Source organism: Pseudorasbora parva, chromosome 22, assembly GCF_024679245.1.
Source record: "Pseudorasbora parva isolate DD20220531a chromosome 22, ASM2467924v1, whole genome shotgun sequence".
Taxonomy (NCBI): Eukaryota; Metazoa; Chordata; class Actinopteri; order Cypriniformes; family Gobionidae; genus Pseudorasbora; species Pseudorasbora parva.
The window spans coordinates 19,958,143-19,983,608 of record NC_090193.1 but is presented as its reverse complement, the minus strand read 5'-3'; the positions used below and the strand labels follow the sequence as shown (position 1 = coordinate 19,983,608).

The window sequence follows — 25,466 nt, the reverse complement described above, 5'->3', positions numbered from 1 at the left end:
ACACACATACACACACACATACACACATACATACATACACACATACACACATACACACATACACACATACATACATACACACATACACACATATATATATATATATATATATATATATAATATATATATATATATATATATATATACACACATTTTAAACTTTTATAGATTATATATTATATAGATTTTTTACATTGGTCATTTATTGGTTATCAGGCATAGCATGAAAAAAAATGATCAGATTATCATTATCAGCCGGAATTTTTATATCGGTGTATCACGGCTTGCTGTGAAGTCTTGTTTATCACTATTATTAGCAATAGCCCCACACACGCCTCAAGATTGTGAGCCAATATCCGCCCATCCAAGGTCAGGAAGATCATCCCCTGATTAAAACGACAACATTGTCAGGTGTCAAATCTGGTTTATATGAGGAGGTGCTGGCTTTCACGGTGCTGACTGAGGAGTCTTGAGCCCTTTTGGACAGGAAGTGCACCGATCAGGGGCTTGTTTTGGTCCAACATGATTAAGAATGGAAATCGTGTCATCTGGGGTGGGGGTGGGGGGTGTTTACATCCCCGAAGGAGCCCGTACCCCCTCGCTGTCCCGCGGTGCGTGTGCGCGTACGGCTTCTTTGAAGAGCGAGCGGGATTATCTCCTAAAAGGGGTTTGAACCACAGCCTTGACAAGGCCACTTTTATTACTTTACAAGCCGTGTCGTCCTCCAGCCACTGAAGCTCCTTTTCATGTGACCTCGAGCTCTGGGCTCCACCTTGTCATCGCTATTAAATTCTAATAAAGATAAAAGTAAGCTTTGAAGAGCTGCGCCGGGCCCCGATTCCTCACCCTCCTTCTAATCTCTACGCAGTTCGGATTTCCAATCCCACAATCCCCCTCTCTTATCAGATTCAGCCCAACTAATTGTGCACTCTCTTTTTCTCTCTCTCTTCCCACTCGTTCATCGCCCTGCGTGTCTGGAAACGGCAGAACTCTGTTTGGAAACAAGATCAAGTCGGTGGCCAAGAAAGCCTTCTCGGGCCTGGAGGCTCTGGAGCACCTGTGAGTATCCCACAATGCCGTTCGTCCCTTACAGCAGGGCCTGCCAAAAGTAAATGCTTAAGAGGGCTGCTAGCAATTTAATAGTGTCTTTGTAAAAGGAGAGGACGGGGTGGTTTGCAAGGCCAGCTGCTCTTGTCTCGTTAGAGCCAGCTTTAACTTGCACAAGAACACCGTCATGGAGCATATGGTCAGTTTCGTAGAAGAAATGGAATTTTTAAGCACTTTTGCAGACGCTGTAACTCCACATCTGATATTAGGGTCTTTCCACCTTGTTCGAAGTTATCCCGTATAAAAATAGGCTCCAGATTTGCATGCGAGTGCAGCAGCTGTATGTGAACATTCCCATGTCCTCTTTCTGTCACGCCTGAGGGCCCTGTTTAATCTCTCAACAGGAACTTGGGGGAAAATGCCATCCGCTCCATCCAACCCGAGGCATTCAGTAAGATGAAGAACCTGCGTTACCTGTGAGTCCCATAAAACACGTGCTCCTTTTCACACGCACAACCGCTCATCCGGTTAAAATGTTTCTCAACATCACAATGTTTGGCTGACAGTTAACAGACATAAAAATAACTGTGATTTAATACACACATGCACATACAAGTCATAATGAAATGTTTAGTTTCCTTTTAAGGAAATCATAGAATCTTATCGCTAATGACAATTCAAATATTATTATTTTTTATTTGAAGTCCACTCTCCATTCAAGACTTTTAAAATCTTACCAGCCGCATACTTTTGAACAGAATATTGTTGAAATGTTCTTAAATACATTTCAGTCTGAAATTAATAACTTTATTAATACATATTTTTGTTTGAACAGTGGAAGCTACTGTGTGATAACGAATGTCCACAATCATTTCAAATCATCTTCATCAGGCTGAAGTTTACAGGTCAGATGCATGTTAACTGACTTTTACTGATCTTTTTTTTTCTCCCCCTCTTTCTGCAGACACATTCAGAGTGATAGTTTTCTGTGTGACTGCCAGCTGCAGTGGTTTCCGGAGTGGCTGGTAACACGAGGGCTGCAGCCTAGCGTTCAGGCCACATGTGCCCACCCAGAGAACTTAAAGAGCACCAGCATCTACCAGGCCCCACCACAGAGCTTTGTTTGTGGTAAGCAGTGCTATATCCTACATCCATAGTCCATGACAAACAAGTCACAGAAAGGAAGCGCTTAATCTTAAAATGTGTCTATGCACTCACTTCCTTCTAGATGATCTTCCCAAACCCAAGATCACAGTTCACCCCGTCACCACGCCAGCAGTGTTGGGTAAAGATGTGCGTCTGACCTGCACAGCTGCCAGCAGCAGCAGCTCACCCATGACCTTCACCTGGCTCAAGGACCAGGAGACGCTCCGCCAAGCCGAGGTGGAGAACTTCGCCCATGTGCGGGCCAGTGATGGAGGGGTGATGGAGTACACCACTATCCTCCACCTCCGGCACGTCACCTTCAACCATGAGGGCCGCTACCAGTGCATCATCAGTAACCACTTCGGCTCTTCCTACTCTAACAAGGCCCGCGTCACTGTAAACGGTACAGTTCATGAACCTAAACTACATGGCTGTGCTTTTCAGTTTTCTTCTTTAGCTGGGTATGCGATGGGTTCATCTACAGTTGAAAATGTGCAAGTCATACCATTTGCATAAAATACCCATCATGCAAAGATCCTTTGTTCCAGTGGAAGCGTTTCATTTTCAAACAAATAATGGCATTTAATGATTTAATTGTTTTGTGTATCACTCATCAACAAACAATAAATCATAATTTTATTAAAAGTTTAAAAATAATTCTTTAACATTACTTTTTTTTTTTTTTTAAATAAATGTATATATTTTAGGGGTTTGAAATATTTATAAAGGTTTTATAAATATTTTGGGGGTCTAGTTTAGTTCAGTTTCACTCGTAATAATGTATTTTTTTGTCAACACTTCACAATAATTATCAATTCTTAGTTCATGTTAACTAAAGCAGTTAACTAATGAAAACTTGTTGTAAAGTATTATTAATTTTTTTTCAAACCTAGATACAAGAATATTATATTTTATAATATATATTATAAATTTATATATAATGTATAACTATATAAATATTATACATGCATATATATATTTATAGTGTTTACATATATTAAAAAAAGTATATAATGTACATGCTTATACATTTAATATAATGTTTATAGTGTGTGTGTGTGTGTGTGTGTGTGTGTGTATATATACACACACACTATAAACATTATATCATATGTATAAGCGTGTACATTATATACTTTTACATTTTCTCAGAACTTTTCTGTCATTGAAAGCACTGTGCGAATTGTACCAGCAAAATTCAGTTTAAACATTTAGACCAAACTGTGCCACTAGAATGTGGAAACTTTTTAGCTTCTCTGCTGTTAGCAGTACGCTTGAATTACATGCCTTGTCAGTTCGAGCAACAGATGCAAATGGATTGTCCTGAGGCATTTTTGGTTTCATGCCCGTCCAAATCAAGCCATTTCCCATCGCCAATTGAGTTAGTCACAGCTATGAATGCTGGGTTTGTTTGGTGCTGATGCAGCAACATTATGGGAATAATCCTTGCTAGGGCTAATTTCCCTTTGCTTTTCTATGCACACAGTGCTGCCTTCATTCGTCAAGACCCCACGCGACATCACGATCCGCACGGGCACGAAGGCGCGGTTGGAGTGTGCGGCCGAAGGACATCCGTCTCCCCAGGTGGCGTGGCAGAAAGATGGCGGTACAGATTTCCCTGCCGCTCGAGAGCGTCGCATGCGTGTGATGCCTGACGATGATGTCTTCTTCATCATGGACGTGAAGCCTGAGGATATGGGCGTGTACAGCTGCACAGCCAAAAACACAGCAGGCATGATCTCCGCCAATGTCACGCTAACAGTGCTAGGTAAGGTCACTTGTAAAATGTACATTATGGAATTCAGATTTGTTTATTAAGCCTATTTGTTTTGCTAATCCCAGTTTAGTTCTATGTAAGAATGTTTTCTTTCCCCGTCTGAAGCAGCTGGGCTTTATGTGCTGGTTTGAAGGTGAAAGGTCAGGAAAGAGGTCACAGGCAGTAGAGGAAGTGCTGAGGGCTCACATAGTTGTATTTTTTGGAGTGTTTCTGAGCTCTCGACTGAGTGATTGCTTGGCAGAAATAATCATTTTAGTGTGAGCATTGTTGTATATTTGAGAGTCAATTGTTTCATGAATCAGACTTCAAAGGCTCTCACTGGGGGGGATCAGTTCATAAGAGTCATTTGTTCCGGAATTGGACTACACTGGTCACGCATTCTTTTAATTCACTAAATCGCACCAGTTCATCATTTGTTTGGAAATCAGCCTATACTGTGTATTATTGATTCACTAAAGAATATTGGTAGATTGATTGATTGTATTCATTCCTTTACTGAAAAGAACCAGTTCATAGGAATCAATCACTCAATCAGATTACACTGGTCACATTGCATTTTTTATTTAATTTTTATTATTCACTAATAAGCAACGGTTAATGGGAGTCATTTTGTTCAGGAATCAGACCTAAATGCTTTATGGCCCTAAAAGTTAACAAAATACAATTTAAGCTGATATAAAATTAGCATTTTCCCCAAAATACTTATCTTGTACTTGAAAACAGTTTTTTAGTCCAATACAATGAGTCTGAAACTGCTCCATTGGGCTGTAATAATGGGGCGTGTTTAAACCGAACCAGGAAAGACATCAATTAGATAGACCTACAACCAATCAGAGCAACGAGCAACGCATAACGTTCAAATGTCAACACAACTCAACTGCACTGTGTTGCCAAGTCTGCAGTTTTCCCGTGGGTTGTTTTCCATGTCCGTGGGTTTAGGTGACCTCAATTATGTAAAATATATAGACCCAGGAATGCAAATTTTAGCAGGCAACCTTGCCAAAATAAAACGCCTTTTCTTTTTTTCCAGAGAGCCCATTGGCCTTGTTTTGGGCTAGTAGTTGGCGGGTTATGTTGTCAAAACATGGCAACCCTGTCTGCTTGCAAGCTGGAATAAACAATCTTTGCCAGTGTTGTAAAAAAAAAAAGATTTTAAGGATACATAGAGTACTTACCTAGCCTGGATGCCAGCCAAACTTAGCCCCGCCCACAACATTTTTAGGTCGGGTAGTTCGGTCTGGCCTCGATCCATAGAGGAGTAATTATCCCCGAACAGAAACTGTTTGGACCAATGAAATCATCAGGGCGGGTTTTAGACGATGACGGATAGTTGATAAACAGAAACGTAATTATCCACGTCATCAAAGGAGCTTGGATTATATTTGTTTGAATCCTAAACGGAGAGCTTGCTTGTATACGCATTCACCTTCACTATTTCTCTCAGAAAGGATGATCATGTTGGGTAAGTACTCTATGTATCATTAAATTCTTTTATTTTTTTACAACACCGGCAAAGATCGTGTATTCCAGCGCGCGTGCAGACTGGGTTGCCAGGTTTTTACAACAAAACCCGCCAACTACTAGGCCTAAACAACAGCTTCTCGGGGGGTTCTCCAGAAGAGAAAAAAAAGGTGTTTGGAGGGTAAAATGTGTGTTATTTTGGCAAGGTTGCCTGCTAAAATTCACACTCATGTGAATAGAAAACAATCTATGGAAAAAATGCGTTCCTTCGTTGCTCTGATTGGTTGTAGGTCCTTCTAATTGATGTCTTTCCTGGTTCGGTTGAAACACGCCCCATAATCACAGCCCAATGGAGCAGTATCAGACTCATTTTCTGACTAGAATTGAGTATGACAACGTCAGGCTAGTACTTACCAACATGATCATCATTTCTGAGAGAAATAGTGAAGGTGAATGCATATACAAACAAGCTCTTCGTTTAGGATTTGAACAAATTCACCTCAAGCGCCTTTGACGTGCATGATTACGTTACTGTTTATCATCTGTCCATCTCCTAATTGGTAACTCCTAATTACTGTAGGTCCACACCGAATTGCCCGAGGTCAAATGTTGTGGGCGGGGCTGAGTTCAGCTGGCTTTCAGGCTAACGATTCGCAACTGTGACATAAACTAAACCCCAATGTTATGCCATTTAAGGGATCTTAAGGGGCCAAATTTACCCATGGCTATATGTAATTCAATAACTATTCCCTGTTATCTTTCTGCAGAGACTCCTCATCTAGCGCAGGAAATGGAGGATCGAAATGTTGTCGTGGGCGAAACTGTTGCATTGCAGTGCAAGGCTTTAGGCAGCCCACCTCCTCGCATCACCTGGTTAAAAGGGGAGGAGCCTCTTCGCCCTAGCGACCGTCACCACTTCACTCCAGGGAATCAGCTCTTGGTGATCGGCACAGCCACCTTAGAGGATGCGGGACGCTACACGTGCGTCATGTCCAACACCCTCGGTACAGAGCGCGCTCACTGCCAGCTGAATGTTTACCAGCGGTTCGAGGACTGCGCGCCTTTTACAAGCCCCAGCACTGTTACTGTCGGAATCATTGTCATAGCTGTGGTGACCAGTATTGTGGTGACATCACTAGTTTGGGTGTGTATTATCTACCAGACGAGGAAGAAGAGCGAGGAGTGCAGTGTAAACACAGGTGTGTATAATCACAGGTTTTCGTTTAGGGCTCAGCAGGTTATGCAGGTGGATATTTTGTTTGTATTTTTTTTTGCTTTGTTATCTAAAACCTTTGCTCTTGCCTTTTACAGACGAGACAATTGTCCCTCCTGACGTCCCCAGTTACCTGTCCTCTCAGGGCACTTTATCAGAGCGACAGGATGTGTGTATACGAGTGGAGTCCAATGGCGGATCTCAACCCAATGGACGCATAGAAAACAATGGTACAGTAATAGTTTTTTTTTTAAAGAAGCATATGCATGGATGAATTGTTCACAATAAGTTCATTTACAAAATTAACAAATAGGCGAATTTTCATGTTATGCCAAATTTGAAAGGTGATGGTTTAAATGATCTTTGCATAACGTCATAAGTCAACAAGCTTCTCTCGCTTCAGGCTATGATGGGCCGGTCGTGTGTACAGACTGTTTGGAAAACGGTACATGTTATTCCAAACACGGCAACTACTTCCCTAATGAGATGGCGCCCACTTCAGGCCTGGAGTATCAGCAGACACACCAGACATCGACTTTCACCAACCACACTGGTGAACCGCACTGCAATGGCACACCCAATGGGGTCAGGAAAGACAATCAAACTCCCATATTTCCCACCAACCATGACAGGGCGACAATATCACCCTCATCGCACCAGTACAACGACCGAAAAGGTGAGCATAATGAAGGAACGGATTCATCAATCCTTTCCTTCATGGCTGTGTTTTAGATAGCCATAAATCTTAGACTCTCTCATGGCCCATAAATCATTATTACTGCCATCGCTTGGCGAACATGCACATTTAATCTGTCATGTTAAATCACTCGAAACTAAGTCAGGTTGATTATCTTCACTTTCACATTGATGATAATATTCCTTGTTTTTCACAACTAGATTTGACGTTTAACCTTATTTCTTTTCTAATTCCTCTCATCCTCTCCCAGAACTGTTGGTGAATAGGTCAGACACAGCTCCCTCACTTGAAGAGACCTACCATCGGCCAGTCAAGCTCCTGTCTGGGGACTGTGACATTGGGTCCGAGCTTACACAGACTCTATTACCCAACGGACATGCACATATGCCCGAGGCCACCCTAAGCCAGAGCGAATCCTTTGGGCGGGCTAGTGACTAACACCGCACCATCACTCTTTTTTTATTCTTTTGCACTGAGAACTGCTACCTCACACTGAGGGGCACAGACAAAGCTGCCCCCGTCTATCTGAATGCAGAATAGGGGCGTCCGGAGTTTGAAGGCGAAGCTTGAGTGGGACGATGGCGTCCCATGCGAGCGTTAATAATGTATATAGATATAATCCTCCTCAGGGAGGCTTTGTTCACACTTCAGAAATGTGATTTGCATTTGACGCATGCAAAATGTATGACAGAGTGCTATAACTTTGGGCTATGAGCTGTACATAAGAGTTTTCATTTATAAATATATGAATGTATGTATTCTAGAACTTTTACAAAAGAGTGTTTAACTCTATTCGCTGCATGGTGAGATCAGAGTGGTTATTTTATTTTATTTTAACAGATCTCTCCTGCTTTTCCCAGTTTCATAAGCAGTGCCTTATTGCAAGATCAAAGAATGTTTTTTGTTGGGAGATGCCTGAATACTTTTCCTTTCACAAATGGGAATTTTGTTGTGAAGTTTAAACAATCATAATAGGCCATCATAAAGGAATATTCTAGGTTAAATATGATTCATGGTCAGGGAAAACCTGGAAATACCAGGGACTTAAAATGTCTAGAAACAGGACTTTCAATAGTGAACATACACTACCGTTCAAAAGTTTTTGGGGTCAGTAATATTTTAGTTTTTAAATTTTGTAATACTTTTATTTAGCAAGAATGCTTTAAATTTATCAAAAGTGACAATGTTACAAATATATTTCAAATAAATGCTGTTCATTTCAATTAATCAGGGTTTTTTAAACCGTATTTTAGTACTGTTTTACTATATTTATTGGCCTTGGAGCATAGAGACGTTATATTTTATCATTTAAAAAATAAAATCTTATGAACCACAAATATTTTGAACAGTGGTTTTTCTAAAAATTCATACTTCAGTTTGTATGTACAGAAAGTCATTTGTAATAACAATCAATGGGGAAAACACAAAGACAAGGATTGTGTTTGTCACACCTAAGTGATGTTTTATTAACACATTTCAGGAGGAGTGTGTTCAGATAATTAAACACGAGTGGAGCACATTAAGCTAATCAATTGAATCAATGATAAGCGGTGTATACACCAGATTTACCTTCTTTCGTTGACAGTTTTTATTTTAGCATCCCTCAACCACCCCATCTTCTCACTTTGATTTAATAAACTCTTATGAGATGTCAACACAATTTATAATACAGTACAGTTTTGTTCTAGACTCACTCTATCGGGGGGGATACTCGGGGTTCGGGCCAAAATTCCAAACCCGGAGCCCTCCACCAGAGAGGCACACCAAATACACATGATCTTTACTCTATTTAATTTGATGAAAGTTTTGAACTCGTGAAGTGGTGTTTAACCTGGAATATTCCTTTGTCAGAATATAACTGTGATCTGGTCTGTAATTAAGGAAAATCTTTACAATAAATGTACAAAAATGACAAATATTGGCATAAGGGAAAATGTAAGCACTTTGAGGACTTATTTGAACTGAACATTTTTACACCCTGAAAATCTGTTGCAATCAAGGCTTTTCCGTTAACTTAAGGTATGTGGCACCAAAAGCTGCTTCCCTGTGGTATTTGAACTGATTTTTTTTTTATATATATATTTGTTGACCGCCTTCTTTTAACATATTTGGGAAAATAAATTATCCCAAAAATAATAACATTTAGGCAGATTTGTTCTAACAGTGACTTTTAGCTAACAGAAAAGCCGAATGCTGCCAAATCACAAAAGGGAAAGAGTGTCTCTCTCTAAAAAAAAAACCTCAAGCTATGTGTGCTGGCCTTCATGGTCTTCCTTCAACCACACAGAATGTCTTCATGTAAAGGGAAAAGCGGGAATAAGTGAACTTTTTGTCAGCTAATCTCTCATAGTCTTTGGACTAAAGCAGCTAATGCTAAGCTACATATTGTCTTTATTAGCCTGAGCTAAACAGGTTCATGTCAACAGCCAAGGTTTTTTTTTTATTTTTTAGGCCAAATAGTGAAACATCTCTACTACTAAACTAGGGGAAAGTTTTGTAAAGTTAGATTACGGCAAATGCCAGTTTAACCCCCAAAAGTGGAAACTGACAATAGCAGTACTTTGATGGATGTTAACTGGTTGAGTAATCTAGCTCTGTGAAGAACCCCACTAGCTCATATCTGTTAACTCTACAGATGTGTGTGGGTCACCTTGTTTCATGCCTGATTAATTTATTGAAATGAACTCTAATCACAGCTGTTCACCCACATGGCTAAAACTGTTGTCAAAGTGTCAAAATGGCAGGTGTTTATTAAAGTCACATTTTGCTCTTTTATACCCACTTGTTTGTCTATTTATTTTAATGCACTGGTTGAAAATACTAAATAGGATAAGTTAGATCCCCCTCACATTATTTTTTTTTTTCCTCCAAGCAAAAGCGGTAAAACAACCATTTTCTTTTAAAGTCATAAGTGCAATTTAAAAAAATATTATTCGAAAGTTGTAAATAAAGATTATTGGAGTATTTAATTAAATGCCTTACTTGATGTTGCTTTGTAATAGGGCTGGGTTTTATAAAATATCGAATAATTTTGATGCACTGATGCAATCCCACGAATAAATCTTTTAGCCCATGCTGTTTCCAGCTGATAAATGACCCTCGCATCCAGTAAACCACAATAAGGGCGTTTTCACACTTGACATCTTTTTTTTTTTAAAGCTGCCAGCATTTGTTTTACAAAAATTGTTTTATAATCCTATGGAGTAAAACCAATCCTTCTGCCAATCAGATCACAAGAGGCGTGATCAACGGGCATAGTTCAAATGACTGTACCCGGTTGGATAGACCTTAAACCAAACAGACCAACGATCCATTGCTTCCTTTTTTTTCCGTCATTGTGTTAAACCGATCTGCCGGCGTTTTGATTTACTCCGGAAACCTGTACATTCATTTCTACTGCTTCTGTTAAACTTTTGCGAGACCCAATCACAGACTGGGTTATCCAACTGGCGTGCTATTGACGGGTTTAACACGATGACAGATAGAGAAGTGATGGGTTGTGCCCTTTGATCACGCCTCTTGTGGTCTGATTGGTTAAAGGACTATTTAATTGCATACAGAGTCATTTGAATAATGCTCATTGATCACGCCTCTTGTGCAGAAGAAACTACAGAGCAGACTGCCCAGACCAATGTTCAATCTTAAATTGAGCTTGGTCTGGTGAATGCCAGACAACTGATTTTGTCCTTTAAAATTGTATTTAACAATTAAAACAATCATAAGTCTTGCAGGCCCAAGGCCCAAAGTAGATGGTATTTGTGGCCATCAGGAGATAACAGTGCTCGTACAACGTTGCACATGCAAGTGTTTTGAGCGCTTGTAACAAAAGTCCACTAGAACACGTCTCCATGCTGTGGAACTGTGAGATGGAACAGAATGGGGGTCTATACCCCATATTGTGTGCAACATTTTTTTATTTTTAATGGAATGTTAAGTGAGGTTGTGACTCAGGAAATAAATTTTTTTTACAGCACAGCAGAAAGAAAAATGTAAATATATTTTTAGTATTGACTACATTAGTCAAATCAAACATTCAACCCTGTTACTAAACGGTTTTTATTATATATATTATGATTTGAATCGATCAACTTGCAGCCAAAAACAACTAAATCACAGTAATCTCTCGTTGTTAAGCTCATTCTTCTGTATTTTTGGAGTCTATGTTTGGACAGAAAGCACATACCAGTGTAAGGTGGCTGTTGACTGAGAGCCCACAGGGCTGGAACGCTCCGTATTGTACTTGTGCCCCAAGCTTCATGACAGGTCAGACAAACATTCACACCTGTGGACTAATCTGTCTCTCTTGTCATTCCGCTTGACTCTCGCGTGTGTTTTTTCATCTAATAATAGTGAAGCAGGTAGAGCAACTAGCTTAAGCTTGGGGATCAAAGTCTAGACTCGACATGTAGGTAATGATAATCCACTGGAATAATATTGGTTATATATTTTAACTTACCAATTAATGCATAAAGGACTTTAGTACATAAATGACCAGCGCAGTAACGTTCTAAAACAAACTGCCAATTATTTATTGTAAAAAAAACTTTTTTAATCGATTCACATAGGGTTGCAAAAATGACATTTGAGTTTGAACCCGATCTGTGGTGCAACATAAGTGGAATTCAGCCTGTTAAACTCAATCTGTTGTGCACTGATGAGCAGGAATGCAAACCCCTGTGTTATGTGATCTTTTTATCCAGGCACCAGGTGTCCTAGCCGTGGCCCTCAAGACCAGCGGTTCAAACCGGGACAGAGTGTGCGTTTCTCAGTCAGATCTGACCAACCTCCGCTCATCTGTAGTGCTGCTTTGCTTCAGGTCTCTGGCCTGGTTTTGCAGTCAGGGTTTGGGTTGAGGAAACGGGTCCAGCACAAACCGACCCACACTGTTCCATGAAGAGAGTGTTTATAAAAGCGTACGGCGCACTTTCTCATATGCGCCGAGGAAAATGAAGCCTCCCATGCTGATGAACGTCACTCTGGGGATGCTGCCGGCGAACAGCCTTTAGACATGAAGACAAAACATATAAAAGCAAGAGTTAGAAATAGTAATTACTAGTACAAAATATGTTGCTTAATGGTGATTAAAGATGCCATAGAATTATTTGAAACAATATTTTAAATTGTTCTCTGATATCTAAATAGAGGGTATGTGGCTTATTTAAGGTCAAAAATTGTTCAGATACAGTTTTACAGGTCCGTTTACAACCCTAGAAATTGTCCCTAGGATGTACTGCTCTGTTTTTGCCTTATTTGGAAAGGTCATGAATATTAATGTTGAGCTCTGCTCTGATTGGCTGTTTCAGTGCACTGCTGCTCAATGACAGCTAACACATCTAACGTTTATACCTATCCGTCATGGCAATGATTTTACGATAGCTTCTTAACTTTGAAGGGTAGCACGTAAATATGTTGTTTACAGTAACGTTACAGTTTGACAGTAGAGTACAGATTTAAAAGTCGATTTATTTAGCCAAACAAAGTAATGTAGAGGCCACTCAAAATATGTCATGTTTACTACTCACCCGCTGCAAAATAATTATACTTCAGTTCTCAAAAATATATATTAACAAATTGACTAAGCCTTGTCAAATGACTATTGTTTCAACTTAGATGGTGAAGAAGGTGGCATTCGCTACAATGAAGAAACTGAGACTGAGCGATCTGTAAAAAACTAAACAGTAGTAGCAAACGTTAGGTTCTGAGTTATGTGTTAATGATGGAATATAGGCTAATTTAGATTTCAATCCGTCAAAAGGGATCGACATACGTATCTACTGTTGTATTTTATGACAACACTGGCAGGAAATAATATAAACCTTCGTCATTTGACAAACTGTTGTGTGTGCTACTTGGAGTTTCCAATACTAGCATCTTATGTTGAATCTAGACAACACGGGATATTATCGTAATGATGTCTTGCTAAGAAACTTTCAATATAATCCGAAATGGGTTCGACAGTCAAGAAGTGGATAAAATCACTACTTACTGTTAGCAGGAATATGGTTGGAATCGGACCTTTCTTCAGTTTTAGACGCTGAGCGAATCCTGCTATATTGCCCCAGGTTAGAAAAACTCTCCATGGTGAAATGGGTCGAGCAAACGAACGATTTTAAATTAAATTGTTGCGGTATCAGATTGTAAATAAAGATCAACCATGATTGTTGACTGTTGGGAAGGGTATGAAAAGTCCTCATGTCCCCTGCACAGGATGGAACAAGACATTTATTTCCATGATCTGCCGTTTTTGCTATCGTCGCGTGTCGCTTGTTTATCTGCTGAACTCCCGACGGCTGCGCACTGCGCAGTTCTGCCTGACAATGAACATGGGCTGACATGCAAATGTTGGGGGCGCACATATTAAGGATCCCAGCGATTGCGTCACATGTGGCGTTATGTTGAAAATAGCCTGTTTTTCTGTGATGTTTTTTTCTCAAGATTTACATGAGAAGTAGGAGGCAATGATGTTTGAGACTCACAGTATGTGATGTCCATTACTGAACTCTTATTATTTCACTATATCAAGGTTAATTAAATTTTTCATTCTAGGGCACCTTTAATGTTTTCTGAGAATAGCCTCTAAGTGAAGATAGTTCAAAGATTTTATTATGGCACAGGAGTGAAACATTGATATTGTTCTTTTTTTCATTCATTTTCATTTATTATTGATCCACAGCAATTCATTTTGTATTCCTTCGTTGTTCTTTTTTAATTGTTGGTTTATGTTAACTTAAAATACTGGAACACAATGACGCCAATGGAGTGATAAGTATAAAACTATTCCCGAACTCTTATGAGCTTTTTCTTTATAGTGATTCATAAACAAGCATAACCAGTATAGTCCGATCCCCAAAACAAAGAACTATTACGAGCCGTTTATTTCCACTGAATGAAAACGTACAGCCCAACCAGTATAGTCAGTGAATAGTGTCGTCCAACTGATTCCTGAGCCAGTGACTCTTATGAGTGCTTCTTTATAGTCAATAAAAACATGCTTACAACTGACTGTGATGTGTTGCCCATTAAGACTTAAACCGTTGTTTAATGATGTAAATGACTATTTGTTCATATGATGTACCTCAAGAGACACAAAATTAGTTTTGTCAGTAGCATTTTAGTAAGATAAAATTATTTAAAAATATGTTAACACATTCTGTTTAGCAGTTATTGAACGGATAGTTAAGGCGAGTTATTGGACTGCTTTTATCTTTGTAAACCCCTTTTGCAAGAATTGTTTTAATTTTATTATCAAAACTACATCATCATTTGGCATTTGGTTTCCACAAAAATATCAAACAGCAATGTTTTCGACATTGATAATATTAGGAAATGTTTATTGAGCAGCAAATCAGCATATTAAAATGACTTCTGAAGGATCATGTGACACTGAAGACTGGAGTAGTGATGCTAAAAACACAGCTTTGCCATTACAGGAGTAAATTACATTTTATTTTTATATATATATATATATATATATATATATATATATATATATATATATATATATATATATATACACACACACACACACACACACACACATATACAGTGGCAAGAATAAATATGTGAACCCCTTGTTACAAAAAAACAGCCGTGGATCATCCAGTTAATGAAGCAGTATTAACAATCAAGGGTTCATAAACTTTTACAAACGTTTTCATAAACGGTTAACGGTTAAAAAGAAGAAAAAAAACAATATTTTCATGAAATATAATATTTTTTATAATTCCAGCTGTTTTTTTGTATTATGGAGGCATACACATTTTATGTAAAATGTCTTATTTAGGGCCGTACTAAAGAGAAAAAAAAACATGCATTTTGTATAATCGCTCTTATTTTGAAATTATTTTTCACAGATTCTGTGAGGAGTGCCACTTTTCTTGTGTTCAAGAGTTTTCTTGCCACTGTAGACACGCACACACAGACGATGTGGCTTTAGACGATGACGGACAGATGATCAACAGTAATGTAATCATCCACGTCATCAAAGGGGCTTGGATTATATTTGTTTGAATCCTAAACGGAGAGCTTGTTTGTATATGCATTCACCTTCACTATTTCTCTCAGAAATGATGATCATGTTGGGTAAGTACTCTGTGTATCATTAAATTATTTTATTTTTTTACAACACCGGCAAAGATTGTGTATTCCAGCCTGATTTCAGCGCGCGTGCAGACAGGGTTGCCAAGTTTTTACAACAAAACCCGCCAACTACTAGCCCTAAAAAATAGCTTCTCCGGGGGAAAAATGGCATTTGGGGGGTAAAATGGGTGTTATTTTGGCAAGGTTGCCTGCTAAAATTTACACTCATGGGTCTATATATCACATAATAGTCGCTTCAACCCGCAGACATAGAAAACAACGCACGGACATAGAAAACAACTCACGGAAAAAACGCAGACTTGGCAACACAGTGCAGTTGAGCTCTGTTGACATTTGACAATGCGTCGCTTCGTTGCTCTGATTGGTTGTTGGTCTATCCAATTGATGTCTTACCTGGTTTGGTTGAAACACGCCCCATAATTACAGCTCAGTGGAGCAGTTTCAGACTCGTATTCTGACTAGAATTGAGTATGACAACGTCAGGCTATAAGTCACTCCTACTACTAGCCACTTTGTGTGGTTGAATTTTAAAAAAGGCATCTGAAATAATAAACTAAGTGCAATGTAGTGTTGTCAAAAATACCCATTTTAATATTTTGATTCTGAAATATCCAATACTAATTTTTAGCAAAATAGAAACGATATCAGCTCATTTAGGGCTGTGCGATATTGAAAAAAAATGTGATATGTTAAATGCGATAGTCGATATGCGATACGATACTGCAATTACTGTGTACAATCTATTTAAATTACATTTATAAAAATAAACACTGAGAATACCATTTATGTTTTACCTTTCTGGCAAAAGAAAGCATCACTACAACTTCTGAAAGTGAGTCCAGAATCGTTTTAGCAAAAATGTATGTCACAAATATGACAATATAATTTGAACATCAATGTAAACAAACAAAAAATGTAATTGCAAATGTAATGCTGAGACGAAACTGAACTGAAGAGATCAAGGGCATTCAGAGAGGCGACTTGTACACGTTTCGGTGTGTGTGTCAGACAGCGCGAGACTGCAAGTTGTTGCTTTTCGAAAGTTATTGCAAGTTAAAGCAGCACTTTGCTACTTTTGCTCTCGGGGTCCCCCTACAGTTTGGAAAAAATAATGTCCTCAACTACTGTCGTAAGCTCAGTCATCCTACAACAGGGGATGCCATCGCGCGTGCATTTGTTGACATGACAACCCTGATAGCCCTGAACTAGTGATGCGTGGGTCGTCTCATAACCCACGGACCCCGTATGTCTATTTAATGGTCGCGGGTGCGCGGCGGGTTGTAAAAATATATACAGTGGTGCGGTGCGGGCCAAATAACTTCATAAAAGTGGCGCCGCGGGTCGGTGCAGCGCTAACAGTTCCCCTGAACACTGCAAGAGGAGTTCAGAGTTCTTCTGGCGTCATGTGTGAAATGTCTTCATCCCAGGTAACGTTACAGTCAGTGGCATATGTTTCAGCATGTCATATGAATATAATTTCATGGGTTTTATTTTTTTCAAACGCCAAATAATCACGATGCTCACGTTTACAAGCCAGCGTCATCATAGTAGTCTATTGGTTGCCGTTTTACAGAATCTTGACACTTCAGTTCAATGTTTGAGTGGTAGCTCATCGTAACAAGCATGACAGCATCGGGCGGGCACGCCTCCTTCAGCTCACGTCGACGAGCAAACGCTGGTCACATGTTGATTCTCGTCCTGCCTTTAATCCCATCACTTTTTCGTTTCCTCTTCTTGCTTTCCTCCAACAAAACCTTTTCTTACTTATTTGTCTGTGCTGCTTCGGACATGACTATATTATCCGAAGAACAAAGTTGGGCTCGCACGTCCGAATGTAAGGAAGTGTGGGTGTTGGTGGAAGTGACGTATATGCCGTAAAGCAGTCGAATTTTGTAGTTCTTTTTGTTCTCGGGTTACTTCCCGAAACCCGAAGTTTAAAAGTACGATTAAAAACGATACAGACCCCATCAGGCTATGGCAGACGTGTCATTCAACCTATTGTAAGTCGATTTATCATCACAAGAGTCTTGAAAATATATTATGAAGGTTGAAAAGTCACCTTGTGCTGCTTTAAATAACTCTTTTTAACATCAAGTCACATAAGAAAAAATAACCAGTGTGCCCAGTCTATTCTCTGCTATATGCGTCGCAGCTTCGACCTAAAACATACACTTTTTCACAATGTTGAAATAGCCTATTAAAATCATTCGGATATTGCGATATGCATATTGCGACATATACATTTGTGATATTTCGATAATTTCTATATATTGCGCAGCCCTACTCTCATTTCTCCGACAGCAAGTAGACACACAAACCCGCCTCCCCTCACTTATTTATTTATTTTTCTCAGAATTGGGGATTGTGTGTATTGTGCACATTTTTACTCATGCCCACAGAATTTGCGCACATTTAAAGCCACTCTCAGTACTACATTTAGTTCTTTTTTTCTGCTTATTGTGCTTAAACAGTCACACACAATTTTGTCAAAATGCCAGTCTTGGCAAGTATTCACAAGTGAATGTAAACGGTTGAGAAAAAAAGCAGAATAATCAGTGTGTCAGGTCTTAAAGTGACAGCAGCCTAATATATCTGCTTCAAAATTATGAGATATTACTACAAATATCTATATGCCAGTTTCCCCCATATCGATGTAGAAACTGTGGCCAGTGAAAAAATGCTGAGTTTTGGAACCCACTAGTCACCGTGGCTGGTGAGCAAATACATAAATACACACACACACACACACACACACACACACACACACACACACACACACACACACACACACACACACACAATGTATATGTGTGTGCATGTAAATGTATATAATTAACAAAATTGATGTTGGATGGACAGCTATTTAGAATATTTGTAAACTAGATGCTACATCAACATCAGCTTGGATGTTTTTTGATTAAATTTACAGAGCAGCATAAAATAAAACATTAGTCATGCTCGGTAACACAAGTATTCAGTATTTCTCAGCTTGACAGTGTGTTGTTTGACAGATTACGGAGCGTTTGAGCAGGAATGTGCAGTGTAGGGGTTGTTGATGTTGGAGAGGTTAGAGGATGCGACAGGCGTTTGAAAGTACTGTAGTCTCCTAAGGCTCTTTTCCACGCAGCTGCTTTTGGTATAAGCACTGGCCCTCGGGGGCCTCTCCGCATGACTGATGGCCAGATGACATCCACACACGTCCCTCGAGCTCCCAGCACACCCCCAACACTAGTGCTTGGGCTCCCTCTGCTTCCTTTCTCTTTTTGATTCATCTTGCGCAACTCTTCTCACGGTTCTTCTTTACAGTCTTTCTTGAAAGTTGCTGAAATCCATGTCTTGCTCACCCTACATACAAAATTCATGCTTCGTCAAGTCATCCAAACGGACTGATTTGGGATCAGCCTCCTCGAGTCCTTCAGTGTGACACCTGTGGGGGATAATGGTGGTCGGAAAGTGGGGGTGGGCTGGATCTAAAATTAGAAATAAGGTCACGAGTGGTGTAACCTCTAATACATCAATTTTGTCAACTGCAAAGCTGTACAAGGTGCCAAGCATGTCAGGGATCTCTTGACTATTCCAGTGATTCGCAGAACTCGACGTTTCAGCATGCTTCTGCTGGGATCATGTGTTTTACAGAGAGATGCTATGTCAGAGCGAGCATGTGTGTGCGGACCTGTGAGCAAACACACTCAATCCTGGAACGAATTAGCAAGGGCGCATTCTGACAGTTTGTCTGTGCTGCGTGGGGTTGGCATTTCAGACCATGCACTAAAAGAGAAACGTGAAACCTTGCATGCGTGCTTTGAGTCAGATCCGACCCTATCTTCAGCAACGGAAAACACAAATATGCATCACAGGAACTATGTACAGTTTGTGCAAATACTAAAATATTTTTGGATGAAAGAGTGACTGTTGCTTATATGATGAGAGTGGAGTAAAAATATAGATTTTCTGATAAATAACACAAGGCAACCAGTATAGTAAAATGTGCATTGACTCCATGTCAGAATTACTATAATTTACTGTAAACTTTCTGAGAGCGAAACCACCTGACCGCTGCAATGTCACAGAATCTTTCAAAATGGCTTCGGCTTCAGCAGTAAAATGTAGTTGAGCAGTTATTTTGTGATATCCATAATCACTGTTCATTTCATTGGCTATTGTTTATGTCTTAAAAATGCAAAAACAGTACATTCAAACTCAAATTACACATATTGTAGAATGTCCACAATGTCATTTATTATTATTTGACATGGTGTAAATGCAGCGTTATGTAAGGAACAATGTACACTACCGTCAAAAGTTTGGAAACATTACTATTTTCAATGTTTTTGAAAGAAGACTCTCACTGCTCATCAAGCTTGCATGTATTTGATCCGAAATACAGCAAAAACAGCAAAAATTGTGAATTATTTTTACAATTAAAAAAAACTTTTTTCTCTTTTAATATATTTTAAAATGCAATTTATTTCTGTGATTCAAAGCTGAATTTTCAGCATCATTACTCCAGTCTCGAGTCACATGATCCTTCAGAAATCATTCTAATATGATAATGCTCAAGAAACATTTATGATTATTATCAATGTTGAAGACAGCTGTGTACAAATTTTTTTCAGGATTATTTAATGAATAGAAAGTAAAAATATTTTATATATAAAATAAAAATATATATTTTATATATTTATAAAAAAATATAATATATATATATATAGCTTTTGCAACATAATAAATATATCACTTAGGTCTTTAAATGCTAAGCTTCCACGAAGAAAGCAGTTGCTCGCAAGCGGTGATTTCAAACTAAACGGACATTTAAAGGATACAGTTTAGTCATACCATTTATTACACGGTTTTTCACCACATAAATAATTATGGGGATAAGAGCTATTGATATGAAACTGTTTTACAGTCAAACCTGTTTATCATCTTATAATCCATGACAGTGTACAAAACAATTATCGCAAAATGGCAGCTGCGTTAGTATGAAACAAAAGAGCGAGTATGAGATACTGAATGACAATTTAATAATTGTACACAAAATATTGATGAGTTTTAATATTTTATTAGCTCACCAAACACAAAAATTCCACAAAGAAAACCTGATCCTAACAGGTGTATAGCGCTGACCTCAGTTACCTGGATGAGCCTGTGTTATCAGTTTTTACCGGTTGTTATCGGGGAACAATATCGGGGATGGCGCGACTGACCAATCAGAATCAAGTATTTCAAAGAGCTGTGTAATAATAACAAATAAATGACTGGTCGTGTTCACACAGAGAAAAAGGGTGTCAAAATTGTACCTTTAGGGGTACAACAGCTTGTCACTGGGGCAGTAACCTTAAAAGAACATCTTTGTACCTTTTTTACTCCTAAAGGTGCATATTAGTACCCTAGACTAAATACATACCCTTAAGGCACTGCTATGAACCTTTTTTATGGTAAAAAAAATAAATAATAATAATAATAATAACAATTAAATAAATTACAAAGATGTTCTTTTAAGGTTACTGTATAGGGGTAGTTTTGTTGCATTTTTCCAAACAGATTGTTATTCACAAATAAATGTAAAGAGATTCACAAATGTATGCAGGAGTTTCACAAAAAATTAATTAGATTCACAAATAAATACAATGAAATTTGTGAATAACAAAATCCCACACATATATTTTTGTCACAAACACAACTCTGCCTTGCATTTATTTGTGAATCGCTTCCTGTGTTTAGAACTTGCTTATTTATTTGAAACAATGCAACAAAACTACCCCCATATTACTGCCCCAGTGACAAGCTGTTGTACCCCTAAAGGTACCATTTTGACACCTTTTTTCTCTGGTTGTGTGTTTGTATTTGACTAAAATGACCAGTGTATACTGATTCACTAACAAATGACTCTTATGAGTTTGTTCTTTTAATGAACAGCTTACAATTTGAATCAGCCTGAAACACTGCTTTGTGTAGTTTACAGTATATTTTTATCTACAGTAAATTCATATTTTAAATAAAATACACACTAAAGTAGCAATTGGATAAAATCAAATAACTATTCCACTGACCCACTCACAAGACCCATAAAAGGCACTAAAGGCATTGTTACAAAGACCATCTCACTACAGTGGCTGTACAATAATTTTACAATGCGACGAAAATAGTTATTGTGTACACAAAAATAATAACGATTTAATCCACCAAATTATTGACATGAACTCAACGCATGCGTGATAATTTGAAACCCTGCGTCCCAATTCGCATACTATCCATACTAAATAGTGTTCGAAAATAGAATTAGTATGTCCCAAATCGTAGTATGTTGAAAAGAGTATTCCAAAGATACCCAGATGGTTTACTATTTCCGGTCTGAATTCGAAGTATGGATCGATGGGCACTCTAACGGCTGATATTGCCCACAACCCATTGCGAGGTGGACGGGGATTCGATTAGAACTACAAACGCGGATAAAAAGCGTTAAAAACTACAAACATGGTGGATGTGCGAGTCGGGCGGTTAAGTAGAGAAGTTTAGATAAAGGGGTTTGAGTGACCAACTATCAGTATTTAACCTGACAAAAATATATTTATTCAGTGTTGTCCACATTATATTTCACCTGCAGCAGCATTGTGAACTTTTGTAATGACACGATTGGCCATTAACTTTTAAATGCATCATTATATATTTAAACTGCAAACACATGAGGAGAGTCTCTGCATTAAAGAGACACACATGGCAGATCAACAAGTGGCTACATTTCTTTCCGATACGGCAGGAGATTAAACTGAATGTGGAGGAATTGAACTGAGACAAATCTGACGATGCCTTACAGGACAGTTAGACGTGGACGGGATGCTCGTAACTAAGTGACAGAGTCCGTTAAAGATGGCGAAGTAGTATGTCCCGAAGCTTGCATACTTTTCTGCTACACACTTCACAAAAAGAGTACATACGTTTAGGATGTAGTATAAGTAGGCGAATTGGGATCGCGTGAGTTCCAGGTGAGTTTACGTCAGAGACCTACACGGAAGACAATATCTTGGCGGATAAAGTCATTATTTAGATTTTTTTTTTTTGTGCACAAAAACTATTCTCGTCACTACAGCCACTGTAGTGAGATGGACTTTGTGACGAAGCCTTTAGTGCCTTTTATGGGTCTTGTGAGTGGGTCAGTGGAAATATACTGAATGCCAATGGAGGCCTTTCAGAAGCCTTTCTCAGCCATCAGCTTTCAACAAAAATATCTTCATTTGTGTTCCGAAGATGAACAAAGGTGTTACAGGTGTCCAACGACATGAAGGTGAGTAATAAATAAAATAATTTTCATTTTTGGGGGAACTAACTCTTTAATATCATGCATTTTATGCTCTATTTTCTTCATGGTTGTCAAACCATGCCAATCTGCTACAACAAGAAATGAAGATGAGCTTATTGTGATGAAATCCCCTTGCCCAGCCATGATCGCCAGTCAGTCAGCGGTGGATGGGTCTAATAACACCCCCTATTAATGGCTCAATAAATACTGCATGCTTACCAGAAGCTTACTAAAAGTAGATTTCTGATCAGAGGCAGGTCATCCACCACTGCAGCACTCTAAAGGAGCCAACTTACACTATCTAACCAAAGCTCCAATTGATTTCACTGCAACTGGAGGTTATTATGAGCTCATTGCAACATTGCTAGCATTACTCTCTCGGTGGGTCGCTGCATCATCCTGGCCTACTTGCTCGCGGGCATGGGAGCCGTATGCGGACTGTAGTCTGGGTTGGGGTAGCAGACTTCAAAGCTTGGAGGAAGGTTAGCTCACAAGCGTATGGCTGCATTGATTGCCGTTGTTTTGGTTGGTGTGGTTAGAAGCTCTCCGCAGAGCTCTGACACACATGGAAGCACTTTCTGGCTTCACTAGTCTGCAATTGGAGCCATTACAGTAATTACAGCTTTAAAGCCAGGCAATTTGTACGAGGCATGCAGTAGTGAAACTGCCAGAGTTGTTGCCCTTTATGCAAGCATAGCCAAGCCCCTTTGCCTTCTCTGTTTTTTTAGCCCCTGCTTCTCTCAGAGTTTTAAATATTGCAATCTGGGAAGGGATTTTAGGAATTCCTTGAAGTCGTGCAGTCTATTGTGTGTACCGCCTAAAAAAGTTTGAAATATTCAAATGATCACTCAATGGTGCACAGAACAATAGTGACTGGACACTTTTTCCACTGACCTTTTAGTTTATCTGTCATTCATTTTCTTTAAAAAAAGAAACAAAATCTTTAATGAAGAGTTATTGGAATAACATTTTTGAAGCAAAAAAAAGAAAAGTATAAAAAAAGAGGAGAAATACTTAATATATTTATGAATGAACTACAGTCCTATGAAGTAATGTGAATTATTTAACAAAAAAGATTTTAAGGGTAAATAATATTTTATAAAGACTTTTCTTATGCTCACCAATGATACATTTATTTTATTTTACATTTATACAGTACAACAGTAATATAGTGAAATATTTTATCATTTATTTTAATCTATTTTAAAATGAATGAATTTTCAGCATCATTACTCTAGTCTTCAGTGTCACATAATCCTTCAGAAATCATTCAGTTGAAAATAATGTTAATTAATATATTTGTGGAAGCTAGGCTAATTTTTTTCAGGATTCTTTGATTAATAGAAATGTCAAAATAACAGAATTTTATTATAAATGGCTTTAGTCAATTTAATATGGAAGCCTGTTTCCGCCACTAAATAAAAATATAAAGATAGTAATTGCGACTTTTAATCTCAGAATTCTGACGTTTTCTTCTTGCAATTGCGTGATATAAAGTCAGAATTCTGAGATATAAACTCTATATGACTCTATATCACGCAATTGCAAGTTTATATCTCAGAATTCTGACTTTATACCTTAAAATTGAGACTTTATATCTCAGATTTCTGACATTATATCTTACAAATCTTACTTTATATCTGACAATTCTGACTTTATCTCAGAATTGAGACTTTACATCTCATAGTTTTGACTTTATATCACGCAATTGCAAGTTTATATCTCCGAATTTTGAATTTATTTCACGTAATTGCATGTTTATATCTCAGAATTAATTTATATTACGTAATTGCAAGTTTATATCTCAGAACTGTGAATTTATATTACGTAATTGCAAGTTTATATCTCAGAACTCTGACTTAATATCATGCAATTGCGAGTTTATATCTCAGAATTGTGAGAAAAAAAGTCTGAATTCTGAGATAAAAAGTCTTAATTACTCTTTTAACTTTTTTATTTAGTGGCGGAAACGGGCTTCTATAATTTAATATGTCCCTGCTGAATAAAAGTATTAATTTCTTTACAAAAAAAAGAAAAACTCTTACAGACCCTAAATTTTGGAATGGTCTTGTGAACGTGATTTGTGAATAACCGTGAACGTCATTTACACTCACCCAGGTATTCCTCGGCTCCTCCACACCTCGTATAAAACCATTGGGATGTTTCCACTCGCTGTGCTCGTCCCAGCCTGACGAAAAGAGACAAAACACAGTAGCTAATGATGGATGATCTGTCTTTAAGCGTCCTGTCAAACATGTAAACACACAGTGTTTTGTCTTCCTTTCGATTCTGCCCTGTCCCTGGTATACCAGTCTCCACCTGTTCAACAGCTCACTTTCTGCTCAATATATATTTATAGTCCCTCTTCTGCAAACCAACAGCACCATCTTCAAAACAACATCTATATCAGGGAACTGTGAAGGAGAGTTAATGTAACAACTGTGTTTTACAGTGGCACACATCACTTTTCTGAGGCTAATTTCAATGGCTCTATATATAGACTGGGTTAGTTTTTCACATTTCAGAGTTAAAGTTGATGAGTTGACTGTACATTGAGCAGCCCAGTACACTGCAGTTCCCCACAGGGCTTGGAAAACAGCCTGGAGTGTCTGTAGGCCAAAACACACACAGTACAGCAGACCTGCCTGAACATGAAGTCTCAATTTCTTTGATTGGTCAAAAGAAAAAAAGAGAGAGAAAGAGAGAATAAGAGAGTGATTTGGGC

The 25,466-nt window shown here is 38.5% G+C and overlaps 2 protein-coding genes across 2 annotated transcripts in view; one reads left to right on the top strand and one right to left on the bottom strand.

The window, feature by feature from the left end:
* lrig1 (leucine-rich repeats and immunoglobulin-like domains 1) overlaps positions 1 to 10,116 on the top strand; it is a 49,133-nt gene extending 39,017 nt beyond the window's left edge. The window contains exons 10-18 of the mRNA XM_067432112.1: positions 988 to 1,059; positions 1,452 to 1,523; positions 2,012 to 2,175; positions 2,276 to 2,596; positions 3,680 to 3,961; positions 6,199 to 6,630; positions 6,743 to 6,874; positions 7,048 to 7,320; positions 7,592 to 10,116. Coding sequence (XP_067288213.1) covers positions 988 to 1,059; positions 1,452 to 1,523; positions 2,012 to 2,175; positions 2,276 to 2,596; positions 3,680 to 3,961; positions 6,199 to 6,630; positions 6,743 to 6,874; positions 7,048 to 7,320; positions 7,592 to 7,779 — 1,936 coding nt within the window. The 3' untranslated portion in view covers positions 7,780 to 10,116. The remainder of the gene's footprint in view (positions 1 to 987; positions 1,060 to 1,451; positions 1,524 to 2,011; positions 2,176 to 2,275; positions 2,597 to 3,679; positions 3,962 to 6,198; positions 6,631 to 6,742; positions 6,875 to 7,047; positions 7,321 to 7,591) is intronic.
* Positions 10,117 to 11,770: 1,654 nt separating this feature from the next.
* The window catches only part of slc25a26 (solute carrier family 25 member 26), a 77,363-nt gene continuing 63,667 nt past the window's right edge, over positions 11,771 to 25,466 (bottom strand). Inside the window, exons 9-10 of the mRNA XM_067432126.1 lie at positions 24,856 to 24,929; positions 11,771 to 12,341 (exon numbers count right to left, since the gene is read on the bottom strand). Of these exons, the coding sequence (XP_067288227.1) occupies positions 12,245 to 12,341; positions 24,856 to 24,929 (171 nt within the window). The 3' untranslated portion in view covers positions 11,771 to 12,244. The remainder of the gene's footprint in view (positions 12,342 to 24,855; positions 24,930 to 25,466) is intronic.